At 45.8% G+C, this 24,108-nt stretch overlaps 1 protein-coding gene across 1 annotated transcript in view; it reads left to right on the top strand.

Moving 5' to 3' along the window:
- Window positions 1-24,108, top strand: part of ARFGAP3 (ADP ribosylation factor GTPase activating protein 3) — a 54,735-nt gene that overhangs the window by 22,513 nt on the left and 8,114 nt on the right. The window contains exons 7-14 of the mRNA XM_027070565.2: window positions 2,893-2,952; window positions 4,529-4,575; window positions 5,543-5,685; window positions 8,848-8,976; window positions 9,407-9,529; window positions 15,807-15,938; window positions 21,762-21,885; window positions 22,785-22,875. Coding sequence (XP_026926366.1) covers window positions 2,893-2,952; window positions 4,529-4,575; window positions 5,543-5,685; window positions 8,848-8,976; window positions 9,407-9,529; window positions 15,807-15,938; window positions 21,762-21,885; window positions 22,785-22,875 — 849 coding nt within the window. The remainder of the gene's footprint in view (window positions 1-2,892; window positions 2,953-4,528; window positions 4,576-5,542; window positions 5,686-8,847; window positions 8,977-9,406; window positions 9,530-15,806; window positions 15,939-21,761; window positions 21,886-22,784; window positions 22,876-24,108) is intronic.

The raw sequence follows: 24,108 nt of genomic DNA, 5'->3' as shown, positions 1-24,108 counted from the left end.
CTGGTTTAAGACTGAGCATCTTTTGTTAGCCGGAAGGCTTGAGCAAATTAACAACAAGGTGACATTTGACAGCTACGTGGGCACCCTGGAGTGTGGCCAGAAGGGCTGGCTCGCATACGCTGAGCCCCCCGCCCCCCGGAGCTGCTTTGGGGAACTTGAGAGAACCTCGTGAAGTAGCAAAGACCAAGCACTCCACCAACTTTATGACTGAGATGCTTACTCGAGAAACTTCCTGGCGAGGGTTTTGCTGGAGGGTTGGAGAGAGTGACTGATACTTATCAAGAAGAGAGTCCTGGGAGAGTGGCCACTCAGGTCTCTGTGAGTGGGGTAGGGAGCTTGCTGTGAGGAAAAGTCACTTCGTTTGCACTGAAGTGCAGGTGTAAGGGTGGGAGTGTCTGAGATTGCAGCAAATTGCAGATTTTAGGATGCCAGTTTGTCATTTCACTGGTCTTAGGAGTAGACCTGTCAGTGAACCAGGACGGGAACCCTTTGCATTCTGGGGAACAGTGGATGAGTTGGGACAAGCGTCTAGCATTTTGGATAAAATATTACAGTAAAGTAGAATTCCTTCTTTACTCTTTCTACCAAACAAAGTGCTGGTGGGTCAAGGATTTAAATATAAATCATGGAAGTATAAAGGTGCTGCAAGAAAATGGGTGGAGGTTTTCTGTCCTCTCGGAACCGGGGAAGCCTTCTGTGCATGTTCAAGCCTCGTGAAAGGAAGAGATTAACCAATCTGTCACAAATGCAACGTTTCTGTTCTGAAGAGGTGCTTTAAAGACAGGTGATAAGCGTTTTGCAATTCATATATAGACAAAAAGCTTGTTCCCTTCATATGCAAAGGACGCTGGCATGGCTGGGTTTTGTATGATTTGCAGTCTGTGATGTTTTGGCGCATTTCATTTTTTGTGCCTGTGACCCTAAGTGTCTGGTAAGAAGACCGACACCTTCCTTTTTGTTTAATTTAATTTTTTATTTTTTAAAATTTACATCCAAATTAGTTAGCATCTAGTGCAACAATGATTTCAGGAGTAGATTCCTTAATGCCCCTTCCCCATTTAGCCCCTCCCCCCTCCCACAACCCCTCCTGTAACCCTCAGTTTGTTCTCCATATTTATGAGTCTCTTCTGTTTTGTCCCCCTCCCTGTTTTTATATTATTTTTGTTTCCCTTCCCTTATGTTCGTCTGTTTTGTCTCTTAAAGTCCTCATAGGAGTGAAGTCATACGATATTTGTCTTTTTCTGACTGACTCATTTCATTTAGCATAATACCCTCCAGTTCCATCCACATAGTTGCAAATGGAAAGATTTCATTCTTTTTGATTGCTGAGTAATACTCCGTTGTGTATACATACCACATCTTCTTTCTCCATTCATCCGTCGATGGCCATTTGGGCTCTTTCCATCCTTTGGCTGTTGTTGATAGTGCTGCTATAAACATTGGGGTGTGTGTGTCCCTTCAAAACAGCACCCCTGTATCCCGTGGATAAATGCCTAGTAGTGCCATTCCTGGGTCGTAGGGTAGTTCTGTTTTTAGTTTTTTGAGGAACCTCCGTACCGTTTTCCAGAGTGGCTGCACCAGCTTGCATTCCCAGAAGACAGACACCTTTCTAAGTGGCGCGTAGCAATTCAAGTCCTTAGACCCACACTGCCCTGTAGCCGCACTGGCCCTTTGGCCCTGTTGCTTGCAGTGGGAATCTGTCCTCGGTTGTCATGTTGCCGCCTCCTTCCTGGAGTCTCTGCGCGAACGCCTGTCCTCAGAGAGGCTGTGTCCACCCCACGGACACTCCCAGTCACGACCACATTTATGTGTGGTCTCCTTCTTAGCTCAGCTCGGCCTGGTTCTGGGAATTACCACGTCCGTGTGTGTCCCTTCCCTGGGCTGTGAGCCCCTCCAGAGGGGGATTGTTTTTTAAGAGAAGGAATCTACCTGAGCCATCGACGGGTTTGTCATTGTCCAAAAGGACAGAGGAGAAAAAATAATCCTGACGCTCTCCTGACTAACACAGAGACAAGGCGAGCGTTGTACCTTCTGAAAGTACCGATGGCGATTTGAATATTGTTACTGTTACAACTAGTTAGCATAAGAGGCCTTTGGAGGTTGAAGCATACGGGGCCCTGGAGGTGTCCCTGTGACCTCTGGAGTCCAGGTGTCTCCATTTGATTTGCTAACAGGAAACTGAGATAACTACATGCAGAACAAGATTCTGTTCTTGTAAATATTTTAAACCCTGCATTCTTAGCTGCAGAGTTTCTCCAAAAGGTTTTATTGTTTAGAATTCCACCTCCCCTTGGGGGCGCCTGGGTGGCTCAGTCAGTTAAGCATCTGACTCTTGATTTCCTCTCAGGTCATGATCTCAAGGTTTGTGAGTTCAAGCCCTGCGTCAGGCTCTGTGCTGACAGCGTGGAGCCTGCTTGGGATTCTTTCTCTCTCCACCCCCCTCTCTCTGCCCCTCCCTGACTCTCTCAGGTGCATGCTCTTACTCTCTGTACATAAATAAACATTAAAAAAAATTTTATAGGGGCGCCTGGGTGGCTCAGTCGGTTGAGCTCAGGTCATGATCTCGTGGTTCGTGAGTTCGAGCCCCGCGTCGGGCTCTGTGCTGACGGCTCAGAGCCTGGAGCCTGCTTCGGATTCTGCGTCTCCTTCTCTCTCTGCCCATCCCCCGCTTGTGCTCTGTCTCTCTCTGTCTCTCAAACATAAATAAATAAATGTAAAAAAATTAAAAAAAAATTCTTGTAATGGTAAAATAGAATAGGGAGCTAAAAAGAAAACCAATAATCGACAAACTTGGGTAACACGTGGTACTGAGCAAGTTGAATGTGTCGTATATTCCAAAGCACATTTAATGAGTATATTTTCTGCATTGATATCAATATGTTTAACTTTCAGGTGGACCAGAACAAGGACCAAGTGTGGAAGGTCTTAACGCACCAACAAAGGCTGCTTTAGGTAATGTGCCTACGACTCCATATTCTGATTCAGACAGTGAGATTCGTTAAGAGAGAAAGATGAATCCTGGCTTTCCATTCTGCCTAGAATGTGTAGAGTAATCCGGCATCATGATTACTAATCTATTAATAATAAGATTTTTATCGAGCAAAAATGCCGTTCCCCTTTAGGACCAGCCTGAGGCCCGTGAGTGGCGGCAACCAGTGTGGGGTCCCTGGCTGAGCTGCTGAAACTGTTGATTTGCTCATCTGTGTTGAACTGGGTTATGTTCCCAGCATGAGCAGAGGGCAGAGCGACGTCTCCTAGAGTGTTCTTCTCTTTCTGATTTTACCAGGATCTTTAATTTTTCATCATCAGGGAATTATACTCTGAAATGAGCGCACATTGCATGGCATTAATTGGAAAGCAAGTACTTTGGTGAAAAAATAGCTGAACTATTAGAAATGTTCCAGATATTTTCATCCCGAGTTAATAGCCTCGTAGGAGGTTGGGAGCAGATTATGTGAGTGCTTTAACATGGATCCAGAAGAAAGTGATGGAAAGAAAAACTTCCATAGATATCTTTTTCATACTTGGCACGTAATGATGTTATTCTCTCGTTAGGGCTAAATTTGAATCTTTAGTTGTGTGTGGTTTTATGCTGTCTTTTCTTATTTTTAAAAATTTTTTTTAATATTTATTTCTGAGACAGAGACAGAGCATGAGTGGGGGAGGGGCAGAGAGAGAGGGAGACACAGAATCCGAAGCAGGCTCCAGGCGCTGAGCTGTCAGCACAGAGCCCGACGCGGGGCTTGAACTCACAGACCGCGAAATCACGACCTGAGCCAAAGTTGGTTGCTCAACCGACTGAGCCACCCAGGCGCCCCTATGCTGTCTTTTCTTATTAAAGCACATTCTCATCTTTGTAAGAAAAAAGTTAAAATTTTATTCTTACTGGGTCTCTTAAACATCATTGTAGAAACAGAATGTGTAATCTATGATTAAAGTTTACCCAGAAAACGATTTTTAAGAAACTTTATCTTAAAGCCTCATCTGTTTTTGTGCAATTTAGAAAGCCTTGCTACTCAAAATAATGGAATGCTTTGTAATTCTCATTGAGTAATGTGGTAAATCTGTGTACAAGTCAGGGTGAAAAACCATACCACTGCTTCCGATGTGTGCATAATGCCTGGCTAACTTTATATCTTAAAATAATTCTAAAAGTTTTTGAAGAGCAGAGCTTAAGAGGAGAGTTTGTTCTAATGTATTTAAGAAATGCTCCGAAGAGAACAATGAATGGGGTGGGGTGGGGTGGGCAAGGCCAGGCTCTTCATTTCTCTCTAGTGTGGTGAGCACAAAATGTTTTCTGTGAGCTTGGATCCTAGGTAGAAGTGCCGAGAAACTCGATTTTAACAAAGCTCTCTTAATCTGCAATACACTCGTGTGCTTGAATGTTCTGGGTGACCAACTAAGGTGGAAAATGTTACAGTCTCTTACATAATATGTACAGTATGTTAGAATTTAAAAAAAATACGCTAGAATTAGAAAAATTGCGTATTTCTATTGGTCTGACTCTCTACTTTTTATTTTTTGACAGAGGTGTCCTCTATCATAAAAAAGAAACCAAATCAAGCTAAAAGAGGAGTAAGTATTGCATATAAATATCTGGTAGTTTGGCTTTAAAATAGCCTATGTTCTCAAGAAAGCCACCTTTGTCGTTAAAAAAAATTTTTTAATGTTTATTTTTGAGAAAGAGAGACAGAGCGTCAGTGGGGGAGGGGCAGAGAGAGAGGGAGACACAGAGCTCAAAGCATGCTCCAGGCTCTGAGCTGTCATCACAGAGCCCAACATGGGGCTTGAACCCACGAACCATGAGATCACGACCTGAACTGTAACCGACTGAGCCACCCAGGTGCCCCTGTCACTTTTTTAAAATTTATTTTGAGCCATATTGTAATAATAAATGTGACTTTTTTTTGGAAAAAGAGAGAGAGAGTGCATGCACACGAGCTGGGGAGGGGCAGAGGGAGAGGAAGAGAGAGAATCCCAAGCAGGCTCCATGCCCAGTGCAGAGCCCAACGAGGGGCTCGATCTCAGGACTATGAGATCATGACCTGAGCCAAAGTCAAGAGTCAGACCCTTAACCGGAAGAGCCACCCCAGTGCCCCATAAATGTGGCTTTGATAAAAACCTAGGTTTTGTTCCATGAGGTGAATGTTATACATAGTGAGGATTTTCTAGAATGAGTGTTCGACAGCATTTCTTTTGCTAATGACAGAATTCTAAAAAATCAGGAGAGGCCCTGTGGGAGTTCCTGTCGTGTTTGCGTTTCTAATAAGGGATGCTGTCACCAGGGTGTGATTCCTGATGTCCGTCATCTTACTGGCTGTGTGATCTTGTTCAAGTCAGTTAACCTGCACCAGACTTGAGTTCCTCATCTAACCTGGGGATGACAGTAGTGCCAACTTCACAGCGTTGTGAGGACTAAGCGAGAGAACAAATATGAAGTGTGGGTTGCACTGCCTGGCGGGTAATAGACCTCAGGAAGTGTTAGCCGTTAGCTGAAGCTTTCAAACAGCGTGGGTCGAATCTAATCTTCTATATCTTCTAGCTTGGGGCCAAAAAAGGAAGTTTGGGAGCCCAGAAACTGGCAAATACATGCTTTAATGAAATTGAAAAACAAGCCCAAGCTGTAGATAAAATGAAGGAACAGGAAGACCTTCTGGCCAGCGCGGCACCTAAGGAAGAATCAATGTAAGTTTGATTTAGTTATAGTAGCGTGTGTTTAGTGAATAAGGCTATTAATCAAACAACTCTTGAGATTTGCTTTCAAAATTCCATTTAATTTTTTTCGGTGCTGGGGAGGGGGGAGTTGCCTGGATTGGTGAAATTGGAACGATAATGTGGGGTACCTTGAAGTCAGGCCAATCGTTTTGATGAAGGGGGTGTATTTTGGAAAGTGAGTTTGGTGATGAGATTAGGAAACTGGAAACCAGGGGCAGAAACTGGAAACCAGGAAGCCAGTCAAGAGAATTGTAAGTAGACATTTCAGGCTCTTGAGAGGTTTTTGTTTGTGTTGGAAACAGAGGAGCAGTGTGGCCGCCTGGAAAGTGCATGTGCTGGGTATAAAAACAATCGTAAGGAGAGAAGAAAGCAGAGTGAGCACAACACCTAAAGGAAAGGCAGCTTGGGTTCCTAGTTCTTATGTGTGCTTATTTTATTTATTATTTTATTTTATTTATTTATTATTATTATTATGGCTTGAGTTACTATGGACGGCATAATGAAGAAAATAATAATGCTTATTTTATGAGGCTTAATGCTTTGAGGGTTAACTTAGTTAACGTTTATTAAAGTGCATCAAACAGTGCCTGGTACAGAGTAAGTGCTCAACCGCTGTGATTTCTTGTTATTCATGCTAGCAGCTTGCTAAGGGATGTTCTAGTTGGTAAATCCAGAGAATTGGAAGTTGTTGTTTCTCATTGTCATTTAACTCCTAGAACATAGGGGGCAGCACTAAACTGTAGTTAGACTAAATGTGGTTTGAAATGCTTTATGTAAAATTTGCTTTGAGCTGTGGTCACAGACTTTACTGTAATTTCTCTAAGCTGGGATCCTGACCCTGAAAATGGGGGGAAGGTCCAACCTGAGGTTTAGACTGCTTCTCTTGGTGTTTGGGAGTGGGCTCCGTGCAGATTGTTCATGCGTGGTTTTCCTGGAGCGTGTACAATCTAGAGCCTGATCAGAACAGAAGACACGGAACACGAAGCACCTGCTCCCTCCCTGCAGGGGGGGTTGGATGGAGATTAGCGTATTGTTCGAGGCAACACCAGCCTTAACTCGAATCTTTCACTAGGACGGTTCAGTACAGCGTATACGCAAAGATGCGGGCCATGGGTGTTTATGAATTTGATTTGGGACCTGCTTTGACAGCCTTCCTGGCCGTGTTCAGGACAGCCGCGCCACTGTGCCCAAGACACTGTCCTCCCTCTCAGACCCGTCGCAGCCCCATCCCGCCAAGCCAGGGCTGCGCCAGCTCCGGGAAAGCACACGTGTCTTATCCTAAAGACGCAACAGCGTTATTTTTCTGCAAGTTAATTTTTTAACGGCTGTAAATAGAGTTATTTTCAGTTGAGTAAACTGTCAAGGAACGGCATTTTTCTCTGTCTTCAGCCTGTGAAACCCTAGCTGTCTGTCCTAGTCCTCACCTGCTGGCGGTTCCTGGGCCCGCCCTCAGAGGAGCCTGCGCACAGTGGGTGGGAAGATGAGGGAGAGGAGAGCCGCCCCGGAGCCCCTTCCCTTGCTTGGCCTGAGCGGCTTGGGAGCCTCCCCTGAGCAGGGCCTGGGAAACACGGAGCCCTGACTCCTTGGTCCTGTGGGCGTTGCCATCCCCGCGTTACGGGAAGCCCAGGTCGGAGAGCAGGTGCTGTTGGTGGCGGTAGCCTCGGTCCCAGCCAGATGCTGAGAAGGAAAGCTCTCCCATCTCACATCTTCCCAGTGGAATGTTTTCTTCCCGGCCGTTCATCTTCTCCAGAAGAATCTGCCGCTCCAGTTTTATCTGTTCGTGGTTTTCGGGAGATCTGTGGTCTTCCTCCAAAAAGTTGACGCAAGAGTATCATTTATTTTCTGAGTGATAAAACTGGGGACGTGGTCAGACCCTGCTCTGTAGGAATGATGGTAAAGAAAACAAAACTACCAGATTAAAACAAAACAAATCCTGACTAAGGAAGGAAACAGCAGCAATGTTATTTTTTTTTCTGTTTTCTGTTTACTCTTTTTTTTTTTCTAGTAAGAAATTTAGTTGTCATTCCCTGTTACTACAGGAAAATGTATTTATATTATTATGGAATTTACACAGTGCCTTTCTTATGAGAAATTCATGAGATTTTGCACAATTTTATGAAACAGATAATAGCTTAGAATTCCTGATAACATGGGTATATCACCTTTCAGGGCCCCCAAGTTTTGTTGCTGTCTTACTAATATAAAATACTCTTGTTATTGCATAGTTTTCTTTATGAAAAATTAAGTATTTGTAACGTTTTTAGGAATCTGAGAGCAAGGGACAGTGTTGGATACTGTCTTTTTACCCCTTTGGTACATCATTTGTAACAGGTATTTGATAAACAGATGATTAGTGTCTGACTAGTAGCACAGAAGGAAGGTTGGCTAAGAAATGAGTGCTCTTGGAAGCCTGATTCTATAGTGGTCCTCTGAAGAATCTTTTGCAATTAAGTAACTCCGTCTTAATTTATATATTTGGTTTTTTAAAATGCTTATTTATATTTGAGAGAGAGAGAGAGAAAGAGAGCTCAAGCAGGGGAGGGGCAGAGAAAGAGGGAGACAGAATCCGAAGCAGGCTCCAGCCTCCGAGCTGTCAGCACAGAGCCCGACGCGGGGCTCGTGACCTGAGCTGAAATCAGACACTTAAACCGACTGAGCCACCCAGGTGCCCCTTAATTTAACTACTTGTAAAGTCAAATATATGTGCAAACCAATGCAACTAACCTCATACTTTTGCTATGTAATGCAAAAAGTATAAATATTAGCTCAAGTAAGAAATTCTGCTTTTTACTGTCCTACGTAGACTTAATCTTAGCATGTATTACGTTATTATGCGGCAGGTAGTATATGATGATGTGATGATTAATATATGATGATAGGTGATATGAACTAGAACAGTAAGGTAGGGTCAGCAGCAACCAAAAAGCAGGTGTAAACTCATTCAAATTTTCTTGAACATCTACTCAAAAAAGACCTTTAGGGGAAAAAAAAAGCCAACTCGCCTTCATAGTTGTTAATTATGGAAAGAAGCACGAAGCTCAAATTATCAGTGACGTGTTTAATTTCACTTAGTGTTTTAACTTGAGAACACAGAATTAAAGCTAAATTAAGGAGCCTTTGGTTTTCTGGCAGCGTTTCATCACTGCGATTAGCCTATAAGGATCTTGAGATTCAAATGAAGAAGGACGAGAAGATGAACATGAGTGGCAAAAAAAAGATAGAGTCAGAGAGACTCGGCATGGGGTTCGGAAACTGCAGGAGGTACGTGGCTTCCAGAATCTAAACGTTGCTAATCGTGCATGGATTTTCCTTATTGGCGTCAACTGGGAAAGTATTTTCTCATGATTCCTTCCTTTCTTCAATTGTTTTACTCCTCTCTAGTATTCAACCTAGCATGAAAAGTTCCAAAGTGAGTCAAAGCAAAAAGGAAATAGGCCTGACTCATTGTTAAGCGGATGCTGCAGACAGACTGATATGTGTGACTGCATCTTGTGTAATTAGTTCCAGTCCTCACAAAGGCCCAGTATTTTTCGATGCTTATGCCAAAAACTATATATGCCGTTTTTATTGCTCATGTTTTTAACCCCACTAACGTTTTTGTTGAAAGTATAAAACGTTTATTCTTTGGTGAGTACAAGTGTCTTCCTGAACTGATATAATTCCTCTCCATTTTATTCTCTGTTTTCTCCAGTGGTATTTCACATTCCGTGACTTCAGATATGCAGACCATTGAGCAGGAGACGCCGATCATAGCAAAATCAAGAAAGAAGTACAGCGATGACAGTGGTGACCCATATTTTACTTCCAGCTCAAGGTAACCTGCCCCAAATCAGCCTTAAAGCATTGTTTTAGAAAGTGGTCATTAATGTGGACCTACTCGCTTATTTGCATTAAGAGCAAATACAAATCAGTTTACTTCGTTGCTTTTACAAGCTTTGGCTGGAGTCAAGGGTGTCCTTTGGAAAAGTATTGGGGAAAGATTCATAAGTGGACAATGCCTGCGAGATGTTTATAATAAAATCAGTGACCAAGAGTTGAAAATAGAGTAGGAACTTGCAGGGCGCCTGGGTGGCTTAGTTGGTTGAGCATCTGGTTCTTGACTTTGGCTCAGGTCACGACCTGAATTCAAGCCCTGTGTCGGTTAGCACAGAGCCTGCCCGGGATTGTCTGTCTCCTTCTCCCATTTGCCCTTCCCCTGCTTGCGTGTGCTCTCTCTTTCTCTCTCTCTCTCAAAAATAAATAAACTTAAAAAAAATAAGAAGTAGAAATTGTGTTTATCTAAGTGTGAAATTGGAGAACAAGGCAAGAGCCCAAAGGTCCGTATCCTTTGGTTTCAGAACAAATAGCAAACACTATTTGTGTGTGTGTTATCAATTCATGGAAAACACTAGTACACTCTGAAGGCTCTCAGGGTCAGCTAGGTGCCGGTCCTTCAGCCTCCACCATCAGATTGGGACCAGTTGCCTAACTTCGGTGTGAAGGCAACCGTGGCAAGTACCACGGTTCAGGTCCAGGGGCCTGAAGGGCAGGGAGAACAAGTTGAGACTTGAACTGACTCACCGTGTGAGGTTCTTCCAAGAACCTGACCCATACAGGAGAGTCCTGCTAAAAAGGCACCATGTAAACCTGGGCTGTGAACTGGAGCTGAGCACCAGCTGAGAACACAGGGGTGAGAGTGTAGACCCCAGTTCAGACGGTCTGGATTTGAATCCTGGCTGGGCCACTTAATGACTGTGTGACCTTGGCCAAGTCGCTCAACCTCTGTGTGCTGCAGCTTCCGCCTCTGTAAGTTAGAGATGCTGGGGTCTGCCTCACTGTGTTGTGCGATGGTAAATGAGTTGATGCAAATGGAGCACTTAGAATAGCGCTTGACTATTTGCGTGATGTTTAGCTGCGTTTATGACATAGGAGTTCAGTTCAAGAGACGTGACTCAGTCTAAATGTGTAATTACTGTGGTTAGATTCTTAACTACGCCGAGGGCCACCTTCAAGTTTGGAGCTCGGGAAAATCGAGTGTGTGTCCACCAGTCATGGGCGGTGCGTTGAAGGAGGCGCGTGGCTCACGTCTGGAAGGCCATTACTGTCGTCTGGCGGTTACTTACACAGGCCTGAAGCGGTTTCGTATCTACATGGGCTATATGTTTCATATACATACGAGATACACACACATGTTAACTATTAACTGGAAGCTGATTGTGACACACATCCTCCCAAAGTTCATAGCTTAGTACTCTGCCTAAAAAATTCTCCTCACACTGCTTCCCATTCTGTCAAGTCCGGATATTTTACCAAAAAAAGTTACTAGGTTAGTGGTGTTCCCTGTCAGTTACAGGGATGCTTTTGCACCTGTTGTGAGTCACTTGTATAACACACCAGGTGTGGTTTACACAGAGGCAACCCCCCAATCGTGCCTTTCAAAAGTATTTAGGGGCGCCCGGATGGCTCAGTCGGGTGAATGTTCGACTTTGGCTCAGGTTGGGATCTCGTGGTTTGCAGGTTCAAGCCCCGCATTGGGCTCCGCGCTGTCGGCACAGAGCCTGCTTGGGATTCTCGCTCTCTCCTCTCTCTGACCCTCCTCCACTTGTGCTTTCTCTCTTTCTCTCTCAAAATAAATTAATAAACTAAAAAAAAAACACACATAAAAATATCTACATAGGGGCGCCTGGGTGGCTCAGTCGGTGAAGCATCCGACTTCGGCTCAGGTCACGATCTCGCGGTCCATGAGTTCGAGCCCCGCATCGCGCTCTGGGCTGATGGCTCAGAGCCTGGAGCCTGCTTCCGGTTCTGTGTCTCCCTCTCTCTCTGCCCCTCCCCCGTTCGTGCTCTGTCTCAAAAGTAAATAAATGTTAAAAAAAAATTTTTTTTTTAAATTTACATATATTTTCTACAGGATAAAATTAAATTTCTAACTTGATTTAAAAGCTGCATGCATGTGAGATCATTTCTGATTTGCTCTTTATTTTTTTCATTAATTTCTTTAATGCTTGTTTATTTTTGAGAGAGAAGAGAGTGAGAGAGCGTGAGCAAGGAAGGGAGGGCAGAGAGAGGGAGGCACAGAATCCGAAGCAGGCTCCAGGCTCTGAGCCGTCAGCACAGAGCCCGATGCAGGGCTCAAACTCACAGACTGGGAGATCGTGACCTGAGCTGAAATTGGACACTAACTGAGCCACCCAGGTGCCCCATGAGTGCCTTTTCTAGCCTCCTTGGTTGTGACCACTGCTGGTAGAGAACAAGGGAGCTGTTAGTACTCTGGAGACTGACGGATCGTAAACACAGCCTCCAGGAGAGCCAGCCTATTAGCTCCGTGAGCAGCCTGCACTGCTTCCGAATTATTCATTAGCCCTTTAGAACTTGAACATTATAAATTATGAAATAGTGCTGTTTCTATGAAAAATAAAATCCACTATATCTGGGATTTTTCAAATTGAATTCCATTATATTCAGGATATAAACAGTGTAATTATATACAGAGTACAAAATAATGAAACCAGAGTGATTTGCTCAGCCTTATATAAGCAGTCAGCATGGCCTTCACTGGGTAGACGGTTGTCTACAGCTGTAAATCAGATATGCACTGTTGGGGTACCAAGGGATTGCAAGGAATGTCCTCAGGGTTGGATGAAGACAGAGTGAGAGCAAAAATACAAGTGAAGAGCATTGAGAACCAGGATCTAGAAACCAGAACATTAGAAAGTCAGTAAAGGGACGCCTGGGTGGCTCAGTTGGTTAAGCCTCCCGACTTCAGCTCAGGTCACAATCTCACGGTTTATGAGTTCGAGCCCCGTGTCAGGCTCTGTGATGACAGCTCGGAACCTGGAGCCTGCTTCAGATTCTGTGTCTCCCTTTCTCTGCCCCTCCCCAACTTGCGCTCTCTCTCTGTCTCTCAAAAATAAGCATTAAAAAAAAAAGTCAGGAAAAATGTGGAAATCAAGACTGCTGTGTTTCTAAGGTCAGGCAAGTGCCCCACAGCCATCAGGCATCAGTTAGCCCATCCTTCCAACCGATGGGACAGCTGTCTGCACCCCCAGGGCTGCTGCTCACCTCCCACATCTGTCAGAGCACAGAGAGCCCACCCCCCACGCCCACCTGCCCCACACTTAGAATGCTGCCCAGTGCTCCTGCTGACCAGTAGGATCCGAGCAGCATGGCTTTCTTTCTCCTGTTTTTTGTTTTTTTGTTTTTTAATTTTTTTTAATGTTTTTTTTTTTTTAATTTATTTTTGAGACAGAGCATGAGCAGGGGAGGAACAGAGAGAGAGGGAGACACAGAATCTGAAGCAGGCTCCAGGCTCTGAGCTGTCAGCACAGAGCCCGACGCGGGGCTCGAACTCACAGACCGCGAGATCATGACCTGAGCCAAAGTCGGACGCCCAACCGACTGAGTCACCCAGGCGCCCATCTCCCTCCTGATTTTTGAATAATCCAGTCATTGAAAAAATCCGACACGCTTATATTCCAAGATGAGCACTTGGACTTATAAGAATGAAGAATATTTCCTTGGAGTGACACTAAATCTGCAAAATCCTAAGTCCCAGCAGCTCAGAGTTGCAAAGAGCCTGGAAGTTCCAACCACCCCCTGCCCGGTCCTTCCCACCCTCATGCCCCCAGCATCCTCTTGGTGAGCATCCTCCAGGGGACCATGCTGCCCCTCTCCCCACCCCACTCCTCCTCCTCCTCCTCCTCCTCCTCCTCCTCCTCCTCCAGGCAGCCATTGTGTCCTGGGGCAGCTCTGTGAGGAATGATGCCTTTACTTATGTACCTTGCTGGGTTTCTGAGCTCGGATCAGCCAGGCCCGTGAGAGCAGGGGCTGGATGTGTCTCCTTGCCCTGTGTCCCCATCTAGCAGAGCACCGGCTCCTCCTCGTAGATGCTTGCTAAGTCGTTTCTAAATTCCTCATCGACTTGGTCTTAACTCTCTCGCTTGGACCTTTACAAATAAATATCTTGAATAATTGAAGATCACTTTCAGGCCAGTGTGCCTCCCACATCGGGCAAGCCCCCTTTCTCTGAGCCACTTAAAAGTCTGCTTGTCCAGGTCTCTCCTCCACAGGGACCGGTTGTCCCTGCTCCTCCAGGCAGAGCCGGGGCTCGGGCCCACCTGCCCATCAGCCACCAAGAGAGCCTGGCCTGTTTCTCACTGAAACACGGATCTACTCTGAACCTGTGTCTTCCTTACACGGAAGAGAAGGCTAGCGGAAGGAGATTTGTTCTTCGGGACCGCCTCGCCAGAGAAGGCAGAGCCCCTTCTGGAAATTCTGCTTTCTCTCTATTATCCACGTAAAGCCACACCATCTCCTTCAAATAGCAGGTTTATCCCTTTCGCCTTTTTTTTTTAACCCAGAAAAAGTATGTGTGTTCTTAGCATTTCCAACCCCCCAACTCTTAGCTCATAGGGGCCCTTGGCCTATTTTTTCCTACAGGTTCTTGCTGCCCTCTTCTATTCATCTTTGGTTACAGGCCCCTCTGACTGCCCAGGCTTTCCGTCTTTGTGCGACTTCTTGTGACACCCGAGCTCGGTGTTCACCATGTATCCCATGCACGTCTTTTCTTACTCTGCAGAAAGCCAGGTGACATTTTTTTTTTTAAATTTTTTTTCAATGTTTTTTATTTATTTTTGGGACAGAGAGAGACAGAGCATGAACGGGGGAGGGGCAGAGAGAGAGGGAGACACAGAATCGGAAGCAGGCTCCAGGCCCTGAGCCATCAGCCCAGAGCCTGACACGGGGCTCGAACTCACGGACCGCGAGATCGTGACCTGGCTGAAGTCGGACGCTTAACCGACTGCGCCACCCAGGCGCCCCGCCAGGTGACATTTTTGAAAGGAAGCCTCTACATTATCTTCCATCATCCTTCCTTTCTCGAGACCTAAGCCTTGGAATCTGCCTCTGCTGAACTTCTTTAACTCCACATTTAAGGAGTGGGGGGCGCCTGGGTGGCTCAATCTGTTAAGCATCTGATTCTTGATTTTGGCTCAGGTCATGATCTCACCATTTGTTAGATCGAGCCCTATGTGGGGCTCTGTGCTGCCAGCACAGAGCCTGCTTGGGATTCTCTCTCTCCCCCACTCTCTCTCTTTCAAAATAAATAAATAAACATTAAAAATATAAATAAATAAAAGGAGTGTGTATCTGGCAGGGCTCTTTTCCATCCTAAGTTGTTGTGAATTCTGACGAAGCACGGTCACTTCTTAAGGCTCTGGCACATCCACCTCGCCTCTGAGTCTCTGTCCTGTTCCAGGCAAACCCTGCTGCTCGTGGTCAGAGATTTTTCTGTCACCGCGCAGGACAGGAAGCTGCCGTGGAGCTTTGCTCTCTGAGCAAGGCCCGGCTCAGGGGTACTCGGCTGGTGAAAGAGTAAACCCACCTACAGGCTTACAGATCAAGTTCATGTCAAGCCCCAGGCTGGGAAAGCATCCGCACACTGGTCCAGCCATTAGCCATCCATAGCTTTGTATCTGACTCCGCCAAGAGGCTAATTAGCACCATTTACATTAAGTGGTCAGGGCTGTCGCCAGGCTTACCTGGCAGGGACTGCCAACAGGGAGCTCCTCGAGTGGGGTTTTTGTTGCGACTACCTGATTAGGCAGAACTAGACCCAGAGAAAGCAAAATACGTAACCTGTGGTGAGTAAAGACGCTCAAAGGCATCGTGTGCTATCCGGATGGGCTAGGTTATACTGCACTGACAAGTATCCACCCCCCCGCCCCGGCCCCCAACCCCGTCTTAAAAGCTTAACACAACAACGGTTTATTTCTTGTTCAGCTGAGGGTACAGGTGATTGTCCAGATTACCTGTCCTTTGGGTAACGCCTTGATCTTCCAGATGGATGGAAGCTTCTCCTGCCTGAGGCTGGAGCGCCTGGAAAACCACCTTATCTTTCATGTGGCACAGGAAGAAGGGACTGGGCGAGTTGAGCACAGGCACTTTAAAGGCCTTGGAAATGACTCTCCTCACGCCTGCTTCTGTTTCATTCGGCAGCTCTCGTCACATGGCCACTCCAACTGCAAGGCCCAGGAAGTGTAGCCGCCGTGCACCCCATGTGAGCGGACATCAGTAAGGTCTCCCAAGTCACCATGTCCCTCTTTTTCATACAGGTACTTTGACGAGCCGATGGAGTTAAGGAGCAGTTCTTTTTCTAGCTGGGATGACAGTTCAGATTCCTATTGGAAAAAAGAGACCATCAAAGATACGGACACTATCCTGAAACCCACGGGCTATTCAGACAGGTATGAACAGAGAACAGTGGGATTGTAAATATTGAGGCCATGGGTCTCCAGGGAAATTCTCTAAGACTGGCGAATGATTTTATTCTACTGTTTCAAGAATATTCTTTGCATCCTGGTCTGTTTTCTGACCTTACAATCTTGCCTTTCCCAGAACGTCCTATAAATGGAATCATACGGCAACTGGCCTTTTTAGACCGGCTTCTTTGACTTTTCGTAGTGCATGTGAGACGCTTGTCATGATATTCCTTCCTCTTCGTTGTTGAGTTGTTTGTCCGTTCACCTGTCGAACAACTACCTCCAGTTGTTGATTATGAATGAAAAACTTTACAATCTCCTGTCCAAACCGGACAAAAGTGCAGGGAGACCTAGTAATACGTTGGGACAACAGGCACAGCCTGCGATTATGCTGGGTGACTGCAGTCTGTGGCCAGCTTAGTCATTTTGTATCCTGCGTGATGCAGAACGGTGTCTTCCGTGCATTGCAAACAGTGCCCTCAGTATTCACCAACTTACCTCCACAGGGAGCTGAAGATCAAAATGCTGGGTCTGTTTAAATAGGAAAATTCCTTCAAATGTCGGGTGCTTTGGATATTTACTCATGTTTTTTTAGAATTTTCAGGCTTTTTTAAATGGCCTGAAATCCTTTTACAAAATTACTACTGTCAGCTTTTTAAAAAGTAAAATGGCATTAGTATACATTATAAATGAGGAGTGCATTTGCCTCACCTCAAATTAGTTTAACCTATTTGGGCTGGGGTTTTGTTTGTTTGTTTGTTTTCATTTTGTGTGCTGGCAACACTTAAGATCTGTACTCCTAGCGAATTTCACGTATATAACAGGGTATTACTTTCTCTGGTCACTCTGCCTACTTTACATCCCCAGAACTTACTCATCTTGTAAATAGAAGTTTGTACCCTCTGAACATCTGCCCATTTCCCCTACCTTGAAGGCTGTGGGAAAGAAACACCATTCTACACACTATGAGTTTCACTTTTTTTTTTTTTTTTTAATTTTAGATTCCACCTATAGGAACAAAATCGTGCGGTATTTTTCTTCTTTGTCTGGTTTATTTCACTTGGCACGATGTCCTCCAAGTTCATCCGTGTTGTCACAAATGGCAGGATTTCCTTTTTTTAATGGCTGAATAATGTTCCACTGTATATATATTTTCTTTATCCATTCATCCATCAACAGACATGTATCTTGGCTATTGTGAATAATGCTGCTGTGAACATGGCAGAGATTTCTTTGAGATACTGATTTGTGTCAGATACAAATCCAGAAGTGGGATTGCTGATCAAATAGTAGTTCTATTTTTTATTTTTATTTTTTAAAATTTTTTAATGTTTATTTTTGAGAGAGAGAGAGAGAGAGAGAGAGAGAGAGAGAGAGAGCGGGGGAAGGGCAGACAGAGAGGGAGACACAGAATCCGAAGCAGGCTCCAGGCTTTGAGCTGTCAGCACAGAGTTCGATGTGGGGCTTGAACTCATGAACCGTGAGATCATGACCTGAGCCGAAATCAGACACTTAACCGACTGAGCCACCCAGGCGCCCCTCTGTTCTTAATTTTTTGAGGGACCGACCTCCATACTGTATGGCTCTGCTAATTTGCGTTCTCACCAACAGCATACAGGGGTTCCCTTTTCCCCAGTTCTCCTCCATACTTCTCTCTTTTGGTACTTGCCATCCAAACAGGTGTGAGGTGACATCTCATTGTGGTTTTGACTTGCATTTCCCTGATGATGAGTGACGTTGAGCATCTTTTCAGATACCTGGTGGCCATGAACTTCCTTTTTAGAACTGCTTTTGCTGTGTTTCATGAGTTTGGGTGTGTTGTGTTTCCATTTTCATTTGTTTCAAGATACTTTTTTATTTCCCTTTTGATCTCTTCATTGACCCACTGGTTGTTCGGGAATGTGTTGTTTAATTTCCATATATTTGTGAACTTTCCAGTTTTCCTCTCCAATCACTGATTTCTACTTGCAACCATTATGGTTGGAAAGGACACTTTATATGATTTCAACCTTCTTAAACCTAACGTATGATTTAAATTTATTTTGTGACCTAACATATATTTGTCCTGGAGAATGTTCTATGTGTGCTTGAGAATGTGTGTTCTACTGCTATTGGATGGAGTGTCTTGAATGTGTCTGTTTGTCCATTTGGTCTAAAATGCTGTTGAAGTCCAATTTTCTTGATTTTCTTTCAGGATGATCTGTCCATTATTGAAAGTGGATACTGAAGTCTCCTATGTGATTATAGTACTATTTCTCCCTTCTGATCTGTTAATATTTATATCATATATTTAGGTGCTCCAATGTTGGGTACATATATATTTATAATTGATCATATATGTGTGTGTGTGTATATATATATATATATATATATATATATATACACACACACACACACACACACATTTATATAGTTATATAATGACCTTTGTTCCTTGTTACAGTTTTTGGCTTAAAGTGCACTTCATCTGATATAAGTGTGGCTATCCCTGTTCTCTCTTGGTTTACATTTGCGTGGAGTATCTTTTTCAGTCCCTTTACTTTCTGCCTATGTGTGTTCTTCAAGCTGAAGAGAGTCTCTTGGAGGCAACATGCCGTTGGACCTTGTTTTTTAATCCATCTGGCCACTCAGTGTCTTTTGGTTGGTGAATTTAGTCCATTTATGTTTAAAGCAACTATCAATAGGTAAGGATTTACTAATGCCATCTTAGTAATTGTTCATTGGCTGTTTGGTGGTTCCCTTGTTCCTTTCTTCCTCTCTTGCTGTCTTCCTTTGTGAATTGATGACTTTCCATAGTGGTATGTTATTATTTCTTTCTCTTTCTCTTTTGTGTGTATACTATAGATTTTTGCTTTATGATTACCATGAGGCTTACATAAAACATCTTATAATTATAGCAGTCTATAAACAGCCTATAGCTGTCAGCACAGAGCCCGACGCAGGGCTCAATCTCACGAACTGCGAGATCATGACCTGAGCTCAAGTCGGATGCTCAACTAACTGAGCCACCCAGGCGCCCCTATAACAGTCTATTTTAAGTGGATAACAACTTAACCTAGATTACATACAAGAATTCTACCCTTTTACTCTACCCCCTTTACATTTTATGTTTTTGATGTCGTAATTTACTCCTTCTTATACTGTATATCAAGTAATAAATTAATGTAGCTATAGTTATTTTTACCATTTTTGTTTTTTAACTTTTATACAGAGGTAAGTGATTTATACACCACCATTGCAGCATTCAAGTATTGTGAATTTGACTGTACACTTACCTCCATCAGTGAGTTTTATACTTTCATGTTTTTATGTTACTAATTAGCATTCATCAGTTCAGCTTCCAAGACTCCTTTTAGGATTTCGGTGACACAAGTCTCTTGGTTGGCAGGCTTTGCTTGTTTGTTTGTTTTTCACTTCGAATATATCTTTCCCCTGTCTCCTGGCCCTGCTAGGTTTCTGCTGAGAAATCTGCTGATGGTCTCCCAGGGATTCCACTGTACATGATGAGTTTCTCTTCTCTTGTTGCTTTAAAAATTCTTTTTCAGGGGGCACCTGAGTGGCTTAGTCAGTTAAGCATCTGACTCTTCATTTTGGCTTGGGTCATGATCTCACAGTTTGTGGGTTCGAGCCCCATGTGACAGTGTGGAGCCTGCTTGGGATTCTCTCTCTCTCCCTCTCTCTGCCCCCCACCCCCTGCCTCAGAAAACAAAAACAAAAACAAAAAAACTTAAAAATTCTTTTTTTCCCCCTTATGCTTTACCTTTATTCCCATGACTTACTCATTTCATAACTGGGGGCCTGTATCTCCCTCTCCCCTTCACCCATTTGGCTTATTCTCCCACCCCCCCTTTTGTCTGACAACCGTCATTTGTCTGTGTCTATATTTATACTTCTGATTCTGCTCTTTTTTTGTTTGTTTATTCATGTTTTTTTTAAGATTTCTTTTATGAGTTGAATCGTATGGTATTTATCTTTCTCTCTTTTTGTCTTTGATTTTTAACAGTTTTATTATAATGTGTCTTGGTAAAGATCTCTTTGGGTTGAATCCCTTTGAGGACTTTTGAGCTTCGTGTACCCGAATGTCCATATCTCTCTCCAGATCTGGGAAGTTTTTAGCTGTTATTTCTTGCAATAAGCTTTTTGCCCCCTTTGCCCTCTCTTCTCTTGATGGGCCTCCTGTAATGCGTAAATTAGTTTCTTACGGTGTCCCATAATTCATATAGGCTTTCTTCACTCAGTTTTTTTTATTTTTATTTTTTTTAATTTTTTTTTCAACGTTTTTATTTATTTGTGGGACAGAGAGAGACAGAGCATGAACGGGGGAGGGGCAGAGAGAAAGGGAGACACAGAATTGGAAACAGGCTCCAGGCTCCGAGCCATCAGCCCAGAGCCTGATGCGGGGCTCGAACCCATGGACCGCGAGATCGTGACCTGGCTGAAGTCGGACGCTTAACCGACTGCGCCACCCAGGCGTCCCTCTTCACTCAGTTTTATTCTTTCTTCTTTTTTTCTCCTCTGACAGGATGATTTGAAATGACCTGTCTTCGAGTTCACAAATCCTTCTGTTTGACTCAGTCTGCCGTTGATGTCCTCTGTTGTATTCTTCAGCTCCAGAGTCTCTGTTTGGTTCTTTTTTGTGATTTCCGTCTCTGTGTTGAACTTCTTATTCTGTTTGCGCGTTATTTTCCCGACTTCGTTGAGTTGTGCGTGTTCTCGTAGGTTGCTGAGCTTCTTTAAAACAGTTATTTTGAAATCTTTGTCAGCTGATTCTTTGGGATCGGTTATTGGAAAATTACTGCGTTCCCTTTGTGGTGTCGCGTTTCCTTGATTTTTCGTGCTGCTTGGCGTCTTGTGTTGCTGTCTTCGCATTAGAAGAAGAGTCCCCTCCTCCTGTCTCTACCGACTGGCTTGGGGTGAGAAATGCCTTCACCAGCAGCCCTGCTAGGGATCCTGAAGCTTTCTCAGACCTTTTCTATGGAAATACCACTCTATACTACTCGTTCCCTTTTGGGGCTGGATTCTTCAGATGAATGCCGTCTCTCAATCCCACAAGGCCAGGCCAGGTGCCCAAGCCTCCTGTGTACTCTCCCTTGGTGCCCGGAGATGCTCCTTTGTGTACTTCCTCCCAGTCCCAAAGCGGGCTGGCTTTCTGCACACGCTCAAAGGCTTGTCCTCGCCGTCTGTGGGGGCTTGTGCAGGGAGCCGACTATGAAGGTGGGAGATGTGTGGGTGAGGTGCACAGAGCGTTGGAAGGCATCCATGGGCCAGCGGGGGGCTCCACGGGCAAAGTGTACCCAGCTGCTTGTGAGCAGGCTTCCTCGTGGCGTCCACAAAATGGTCGGTGGGACCTACGTGCCTTTGAGTTCTGAGCCCTGGCTGCTGTGCTTCCAGCCTCTCCCAGCCCCTAAGCCATGCAGATCACCTCAGTACTCCGGATGGGGTGGGAAAGAAGGGGCATTTCCTGCAGTGTCCCACCCAGCAGGGGAAGTCGGGCTCCCACTCACCAGCCTCTCACTTTCCCCCATGGGAGATATTGCAGGCCAGGGGGCTCTCTCTTGGTACTGAGCTGTGCCGCCCGGGGAGAGGGGTGACTCAGGGAAGGTGAAACTGTGCCTCTTACCCTCTTTCTTGTGCCCAGTCTTGGATCATTTTACTCCCAACAGTGTGTTGGAATCTCTCTGCTGCACCCCTGCTTCCTGTCTGTGGACAATTGTCAAAATCAGTGTTCTGTAGGGGGACGATGGTAGAAAACTCCCTACTTCACCGTCTTGCTGACGTCGCTCCTGTTCTGCCTGTTTTTAATTATAGACCTACTGCCCGCCGTAAGCCAGACTATGAGCCAGTTGAGAACACAGATGAAGCCCAGAAGAAGTTTGGCAATGTCAAAGCCATTTCATCAGATATGTACTTTGGAAGACAAGCCCAAGCTGATGTAAGTGTCCAGAGAGTTTGTGTGTGAGCCCTATTGAGCAGGAAGCGAGCAGGGACCTGGGAGCCAGGGGAGGAGGTGATAGGCGCAGAGTGGGAGGGACTCAGACTGTGAGAGGCCCCTGGGCCCAAGATGATGGGGGCGGGACTCAAACCCAGGTCCTCCTGACTCCTCCCCCTCACTGCCCCAGCTGGAGAAGAGGCTAGAAGGTAGGGATCGTGTCTCACGTTTCTCTGATTCCTTTCTCAGTGTTTTGAACACGCATCTATTTAATATGTTTGGGAAAAATTTCAGGCGATTTTTGATACAGCTGTAATTTACTTAACTTTTTAATTATTATTAATGAAGTTAAATGGCTTATATAGATATGTTCGGGGAGGGTATATATATTTATTTTCAGGTTGTTGCCTCTCGCCTTAGAGGAGTCTTGCTACACAGAAGGATCATACGGCAATGGAGAGGCCTAAGGTTTTTTCTAATGTCGGGGTGCTGGTGTGCTTTTGCCAAAGCTCTCGGAGGCGTGCGTCACTGCCAGGTTTCTTGGGCGACACAGGGAGCTGCTTCCTAAAGGCACTGAGTCTATTTCGTAGCAACAGAGCTTTGCCCGGCACTTCAGGAGCTTAGAGTTACCACTTGCTCTTCCCACCCCCTAAAAGCTGCCTTATTTTAAAGCTGGCAACATTTAAGTCTACTTTGAAAGTCACAGAGCAGAGCCCATGTGGGCAGCCGTGCAGTGGCCTCTGCTGGCCGCTGGTGGGCACAGCGCCGCGACAGAGGTGCCCTGCTGCTCTCTGGTTCCCCTGCCCTGAGCAGCTGTGAACTGACAGCTCCTCGCTGATTCTTTTTGCAGAATTGCTCACAGCCTTCGGAGCCTGATGTTTCCTATTCCTTGTCTTCTCTAGTATGAAACCAGGGCTCGGCTGGAGAGGCTTTCGGCGAGTTCCTCCATAAGCTCAGCGGATCTGTTTGATGAGCAGAGGAAGCAGACGGCAGGTAATGGGGGGGCGGGGCTGCCAACAAGGTTGGTGCCCGCCGTGTCTACGGCATGAGTACGTTTCCTCTGCATAGAACTTTTTACTTTTCCAAGATCATCCACAACCGTCACGTGATGCTCTTACCCCCTCTGTGAACAGAGCAGAAGTTACCGTTTCAGGCCTGGCGTGTGAGGAGACCGGGTCAGGACATTTAAGCGACATCCCCGGGTTGCCAGAGAAGCCATCTTCCTGGAACGTGTTTCCTGGTCCAGTGCAAAGGCCGTGTCCGATTTGTGTGGTATCACAGCCCCGCGGGTGGACGGCCCTGGGCTCCTAGCTGTCACTGACCGCTCCCTGCCTGAGACCTTGAGTGTTTCATGTCATTTTCCAGTCTTCCCAGACTCCCGCTCTGTGAAGCGGGTAGATACTACATCCCGCGCAAGGCAGCACTGAGGCTTAAGTGAGGTACTATGTGTGAAGTGCCACCTGGGTGCCTGGCACCCAGGGGAGACAGAGGCAGGTAGAACAGGGGACTTCACCAGGCTCAGTCTTCGAGGGAAGGCAGAATGTGGCTGTGGAAACAGGCAGGTGCAGAGGAATCTCCTGTCTCCCCAGCCCTCTTAGGGTGCAGACCCCAGGGACGAGAGATGCCTGGGAGCCCCAGGGAGTGCACCTCAGAGCATGGGCCCATCCTGGACGTCCAGAGCCGAGCCGGTCTCTGCTTGTGCCTCTGGGTCCCCGAGCCATGACTGAGTCCTACCCAGGCCTCAGCCTGGCCAAAGGCGACGGGAAGGCTGTGTGTTCTTCCTTCGTCACAGTTCGCATTAAAGGAGCGGTGTCCTCTGAAGTCACTTCAGGAACCCACTCGGCGGGAGAGCCCAGGGGGAGGGGACCTCCAGAGCCAAATGCTCCAGGCCCAGGACCACCTGCTCCCCCTCGTCCCCAAACCTGGAGGAGCCAGGCCTGGGCACAGGTGACCAGCATGGGCAGCTGCAGAGAACAACTGTTTTCTGAGTACAGCGAGAGACAGCCTCAAGAGAGAAGGTCGTGGGACAGACCCGAGTGCCTGGAACCTTCAGTGCTGGGGTGTGGGGGATGCTGGAAGATCCACTGTGGCCCTCAGTTTCAGTAAGCACACCAGGCTGCTTGCTGCCGTGGGAAGGAGCTCTCCACCCAGGGAATGCAGGGCCCCAGGGGCAGGTGGGGGCCAGGGCCTCAGCTGCTGCAGGGAGCCCACCAGGCAGGGGTGCTC

Source organism: Acinonyx jubatus, chromosome B4, assembly GCF_027475565.1.
Source record: "Acinonyx jubatus isolate Ajub_Pintada_27869175 chromosome B4, VMU_Ajub_asm_v1.0, whole genome shotgun sequence".
Taxonomy (NCBI): domain Eukaryota; kingdom Metazoa; phylum Chordata; class Mammalia; order Carnivora; family Felidae; genus Acinonyx; species Acinonyx jubatus.
Note: the sequence above shows the minus strand (reverse complement) of the source record. Positions and strands in the feature narration are given on the sequence as shown.